This window comes from Arachis hypogaea, chromosome 14 (genome assembly GCF_003086295.3).
Source record: "Arachis hypogaea cultivar Tifrunner chromosome 14, arahy.Tifrunner.gnm2.J5K5, whole genome shotgun sequence".
In the NCBI taxonomy this organism is placed as follows: domain Eukaryota; kingdom Viridiplantae; phylum Streptophyta; class Magnoliopsida; order Fabales; family Fabaceae; genus Arachis; species Arachis hypogaea.
The window spans coordinates 4,237,870-4,244,381 of NC_092049.1; the positions used below are offsets into that span (position 1 = coordinate 4,237,870).

The following is a 6,512-nucleotide window of genomic DNA, read 5'->3' on the forward strand; positions in this document are numbered from 1 at the left end:
CATCTTTTATATTGTATCAGACTCAGTTATTGCTCTAATTTTAAACATCAGTCGCCACGCCCCAAATATAATGGCTGAATCAGATGCCAAAAAAATTGAGGAAAAGAATGAGAAGAAAGCAGATAGGTCATCCATGCACTCGTCGTTTCTCTCTTTGAAGATGTAATGATTGGAGAAATTTGTATGTTTGGAAAAACTTTGATGGGAATGTGGCAGAACTCGAGACAGAGAATGAGCAAGTTGAGAGTTAAAAGTGAAGGCCTCAAGAGAAGAGTTAAGACAGCATTTCGTCGGATTCAAGGTTCTTTGAAGCCAACATTAAGCTGAATAGTAATTTACTAATTTCATATCATCTCATCTTCCTACAGTTTCTTTTTTTTAGAAAAAGACATTTACGTTACTCCTTCATGTGTCTATATTCTATATATTAATCATTTAACGTATGAATTTGTACAAACAGACAATTAATTTAGAAAAGGGAGGGAGTAGTCACCAAAAAAACTTAACGTGAAATTGATAGCTGAGAGCCGTTAGATGATTTGACTAAATTTTCAGGGAGTGCTTTATAGTTTATTCAGTTGCACCTACATTTTCGTTTTTCATAATAAGCGACTCTCGAACCATACCATGAGAACATGATGAACTCAATTGCACCGAAATTATCAACTCCACAAGCCTAAAAAAATTTGAGTGAAATAATGGCCAAGCTTTATTCAACAAAAGAGAACTGGGTAGTTATCATCATCCTGTTGCTTTTGACAATATCGAATGAAGAACTAAGATAAATAATAAGAAACCTGTTTCCAAGTCCATATGCCGCCGAGGTTAAAGTCTCTTTCAAACCAAATAATGCTACACATATATGATATCATATATCCTATTGTATAATAAATATCGGTTCTTCAAATTGTCAAAAATCAAAATATCAATGTGCTATGGCCATAATCGGTTTAGTCTACAAATGATATTTTGCTCTCCCATAATCAATACATGTAAATGTATTCCATGGTTGGACTAAGGTATCAGGGCACAGCCTAATATTCAGAAAACATCATAAAATAAGACATCAAATTAACTATCCATCAGACTGAAACAGCTATGGATATGATGAAATTTGAAACTAACCTACAGTTGGAGAAGTAAAGCTCCTCAAAAATTTAATATGTAAAATCTAAAGCAGCAGTAGCAGGAAGAAGCTCTGCATACAGGAATCAAATATTACCTCATGTCTGGTGGGACAATGCCTATGTATCATAAGATCTAAGCCTGACAGTGCTTCCATGATTCAGTTCCAAACCAGCAGATTAAACCGCACTTTTCTTGCTCCTGAAACTCTCCTTCATCAATGCGAATTTTTTCTTGCACTGATTCACAGTCTTTCCAGGGACAGCTGTTGCGACTCGTTCCCATCGCTGGTTAGTTTCCTTTGGGAAGGCTTTTAGAGCTTGAACCAGTGCTCGTTCCTGTACTGCAGACCACACGTCTTGTTCTGAACTAGAGGAAACTCCATTTGCAGCAGCAGGAGAAGGAGCAGAACCAGATGTCTGGTTGCTATTAGAGTCTTCTGAGTTATTTGTTGTTGCAGCAGCACTATTTTCAGGCTTTGCAGGAATTGATACCCCTTCTAATTCTTCTCTGGTTGACAGTGGAGATGCAATTGATTGTGCTGCAGGTTTCCTTTTCTCAAGGAAAGCATCAAAAGCTTTGGCTGAATCTGGCTTCTGGAGGAGAACTGTTTTTGTTGCCTTCATTATTTCGTCCACTGATCTTCCAGTACCAATGTATTCGGAAATAACCTCCCATCTCCTTGAAGTTCCTTTGGGATATTTCTGCATTCCTTTCCTCAATAGATCAATCTCTTCTTTACTCCAAGGTTTCTCCTTCTTCTCAATGTTGCTTAAAGAAACACTGCCATTAACCTTCACGGCACCATTTTGTTGGATACTTCTCTCTTCTTTCTTATCAGTCTCGTCTTTCTTGCAACTCAGTGCATCTCTTAGGACTTCTGCCTGGTCCACTACCTGCTTTCCCTCCATTTTCTCACACAAACCCCTTAGCTTCTCAATATCAAATGACATGCAAAGCTTCTCAACATCGTCGTCAGAAATACCAAGTAACTGTTGTGACAATATAGGTCCAGAGAGATTCCGCAGCCGTGTTCTCTCCTTCCGCAAGAGCTTTTTCTCTTTCTCCTTCACCTTCTTCTGCTGTGAAGCAACTTCTGCAGCTCGTTTCTCTTCCTCCTCCTTTCGCCGCTTCTCCTCTTCTGCAATCCTGGCTGCTTCTTCTTCCTGCATCCTCTTTGCCATGATTTTAGCCTCTTTTTTCCTTTGCTTCTCAGCTTTCTCCTCTTCTTTTCTTCTCAATATTCTTGGGTCTCTCTTATAAGCATTATCAACAAGGGAACGTATCCGAGCATACTCTTCCTTCCTAGCTTTCTCTGAAAGTTTTGCATTCTGCCTTTCCATCCATCTCTTATGGTCACGAGATTCAGCTTGCTCAAGATCAAACTCATCAGCATGGGGAAACTCCCTCCAACTTTTAAAGGAGTACCAAAAATTGTAGAAATCATCAACTTCTTTTAGTGGAGTATTATCATCGCCTAGTGATGGAATTGGTTGACTGACTGACCACCGACCATTCCTCATAAATGCAGGACCAAACACTTTGAAGAAGTCCTGCGGAGCACAATCAGTTGGAATCTCATCATCAAACTCATCTGTCGAATCATAAATTCTTCTTTTCACGGGATCAATCAAGACCTCATACGCCTCCTGGATGGCCTTAAAGTGGCTTTCTATTTCATCTTTCTTTGCCTGCTTCGCGGTTTCGGTTTCCTCAGCAAGAAGCAGAGCAGCCTGTTTGTCGGGATGAAACCTCAAGGCAGTTTCGCGGTAGCTCTTACGAATTTGATCCTCCGAGGCAAGATATCTTAGATGACTCAGGCCCAACAATGCATAGTGATCTTGCTGCTTGTCTCCAGCTTTCTTTTTGCTCTTGCTGCTGTAGGAATCGGACGGGAGAGATGTCGGTTCCTTATCGTCAACAACCTTTTTAGAATCAGGATCTTCGTTACTCTCCCTAACACCGAGAAGTTTGAGTGCGGCAGAATGGAAGGCATGGCCAGCTGGTTCATATTTCACAGCCTTGATAGGAAGACAGTTTGAAGAAACAAAAATAGGCTGCCCATCTACAATCTCTTCTGAGTAAGCAATAAGACGATATTCCGAATGCACAGCCATTTCGGCGGCTGCCAGAAATCAACCTTCAATTCAACAAACTGCCCTCAAATTCAACTTCTAAACAACTCAACCTGCACATCCCCAATATAAGAGTAAACACCATCAACGTAAAACATCAAACAGCAAAACCGTTACTTTATTTCACATGTAATCAAAATAAATGCTGAAAATAACTAAATAACACAAAATTAGCAATCAAATCATGCCAGCAGTAAAATCAGGCAACACAAAACCAAAAGCCACAAGCGAACAAACAGAGCTGGTAGCTGTGACTAAAACGACAAGGGTTTTCGATTATATGAAAACAGAGGTCAGATACTTAGACGCGTGAACTAAAACATTGCAGGATGAAGAACGAATCGGAAGAGATCATGATCGATTGGGGGAAAATTGAAAAGCATAGGTGCGCGGAATGAAGAAGAGTATACCTGGAAAGAAGAAAAGAAGGAGGAATCGCGAATCAGAAGGAAGAAGCCGACTTGGGAGAGGAGAAGCGAAAGTTAGAGAGGTTTGGGTTTGGGGTTTTTATATGAGGCTGCTGAGGCTTCATTCTTCAACACCTTCATGCCCTATCTTTCTTCTTCACTTCGGATGAAAATAATAATTAAAATTTGTTATAATTTTATATATTTAGGATGTTTGGAAAACTTTAAAAGTAATTTTTTTTTATTTATGAAAAGTAGTAGTATTAATGTTTGGTGTAATTTTTAAAATCAAATTGTAGTTTTTTAAAAAGTTATTTAGGAGTTTATAGAAAAAAAAATGACTTCTTTCATAATACTACTATTTTTTATCACATTTCTATAAAATAAGCACTTTTAGAACTAAAAATTCAAATATAAAATAACTTATTTATAAGCTACTTTTAATATAGTCATTTATTGTTTAAACTATTTTTTTAAAAGAAACTTAATTAAGCTGTTTATCCAAATTGAATCTTAATATAACATTTATTAATATCTTAATTATTATTTTTATAATAAAATAATTTTAAATTAGTAATCATCTTTTACTCTTAATATTTAATTTAAATAAAATCATAATAAAGATTATTTTATGTTTAATTATATATTGTTACATTAGCCACTTTAATTAATTCAGAAAATATTAAATTATCTATCTACTCGTGATATTAATCAGAAGGTACTGCTTATAATCCAAATATTCAAGTTGGGGAATTAGTTGGAGATGGAATGTGATAGGATTAGTATTTAGGTAGTCCAATTAGAGAATTATACTATAAATGGAAATATGATGTAATAATATAGGATATAAATGATGTAATTAAATTTTTTTTCTTTTTATCATAATTCTAGAAATTTCTCTTTTATTCTCTCTGATTATCTCTAATCTTTCTAATTCTTAATACAAATTCGTATCAAATGGTGCTTTCATTGAAAATATCAAATTCGTATCTCTAATCTTTAATCTTTTAAGTATAATTCTTTAATTAAACTACTCCAGTATTAATCCTATCAGAATGAATCATCTTTAAATATTTATACGAGGAGTGTTAGGAGACCAATAATTTTTTTGGTTTGTAATCATCAATTAGCCATCAATAATCTTTTTAATGGTGTGAGATTATATCCAATGGTAGGAGATCACTCACTTTTCTTTAGATGGTTAAGTACTGGCCACAAAACACAAAAGTTGCTAGTTCCCTAAACTTTTCCTATTTATACCTCTAGTAGTAGTTGTTTATGACACTTTAAACGAAAATTCAAATAAAATGAGTGCGGTTATTGGTTTTTGATTTAGTGTTTACAGGTTTTAGAAAAGTATAAGTTATTGTTATAGCTTGTTGCCCAGAATATGGCGAGATCTTGTCTTAATTTGAGAGTGTGGTTATAAAGAGGTTGTTTGCGAAACAAATTATTTAAAAGCATTCAATCTCATTCATATCAACGATTTTATTATTTCTGAGCAAGTTCTGGTGAGTAAAATTATTGAAATTCTCTATTGGAACTGGCTTCATGGTAAAATATATCTTGGATAGACATCTTTATAGTGAATAGATTGATCCTATGAAAAATCTTAGAAATTTTCTCCTTTTTGATATAAAACACGATTTTTAGTCTTATTTTTTTATTTTTTATTTTTTATTTTATATTTCTCCATTAGACACAAAAAAGAAAACACTTAAATAATTAAATTTAATTAGCGGATGACTAAAATAGTTTTACATTATCAATGTATATTGATTAAATTCTTTTTTTTATATAATTCTACCTGAATTTTATATGGAAAAAATGAAGTTTAAATTTTTTTTTTTTTTGCGTAAAATTAAAAATTGAAGAATGCTAGAGAATTAGGGCGAAAGCTAATGCACTCTGGGTAAAGTAGGGAGTGCAGCACTCTTTAAAAGTTAACCTGCTATCAAAAGTAATTAGGTAAATTAAATTTATTTATTATTGTTATTTTTTTTTTGTCATGGGCTGAACAAACAAACCGGCACTAACAAAACAAACTAATTCGCTCGTTTAACACAAGACTATCTTTACACCAGAAAAGTACTCAGAAAAATTTGATCGACTTCCTCCGTTATTCTGTTATTGTTGATGTGATGTCTTCAAGCATTTTCATTGTTTTGTTTGCTAGCAGGTGCTTCCACTATTGTTTTGTCTACCCACAGATTTTGACGCTCTTGAACCCACCTCATTCCACATCTACCATAAATGGACTTTCAAAGCCCGAAAAATTGCTGCCATAGAAAAGGAAGACGCTGTTGTGGCCGCTGCTGGTTGGCTAACTCCAAACGTAAAACTGATTCTGTAGAAGAATCCGGTCTCCATGAAGGTGCCATGATTCTCAGATGACAACGCAATCAAAGCATAAAATACATGACAGTTACAACAAGTCCATTATCTTTTATTTCAAATTATCCTCAACGTGTACGTAATAGAATGAAAAATTAAAATACAATTATATTTAAACAATTATTTGTATTATTTTTATTAATTTATTCAAAAAATAATTAAATTTTGAAGCTAATTGGTATAAAATATTAAATATATATATATATATATATATATATATATATATATATATATAACACAAAATTTTTTAGCATTGTGTTTATATTTAATATTATAATTTTATTTCACACAAAATAAAATTTATTTAAATTTTAATATTATATACATAATATATATTTAATATTATTTTTTTTAAGATTCTAATATATCTTTTTTTCTAGATTTAGTACATGAATTTTCAACTTATTTTTTATGTATTATTTATTTTAATTCTAAAGTCTAATAATTTTTT

The 6,512-nt window shown here is 33.5% G+C and overlaps 1 protein-coding gene across 1 annotated transcript; it reads right to left on the reverse strand.

Annotated features, from left to right (window-relative positions):
- Nucleotides 1-863: 863 nt before the first annotated feature.
- LOC112741039 (uncharacterized) lies at nt 864-3,844 on the reverse strand. Its single transcript, XM_025789855.3, has 2 exons — nt 3,671-3,844; nt 864-3,313 (listed from the first exon to the last, which is right to left on the reverse strand). The coding sequence occupies exon 2, from the start codon at nt 3,240-3,242 to the stop codon at nt 1,305-1,307; it is 1,938 nt and encodes a 645-aa protein (XP_025645640.1). The 5' UTR covers nt 3,243-3,313; nt 3,671-3,844; the 3' UTR covers nt 864-1,304.
- Nucleotides 3,845-6,512: the final 2,668 nt, after the last annotated feature.

What these genes read in the sequence shown, in the direction of transcription:
- LOC112741039 (XM_025789855.3), bottom strand. Translation starts at nt 3,242, where the DNA reads ATGGCTGTGCATTCGGAATATCGTCTTATTGCTTACTCAGAAGAGATT.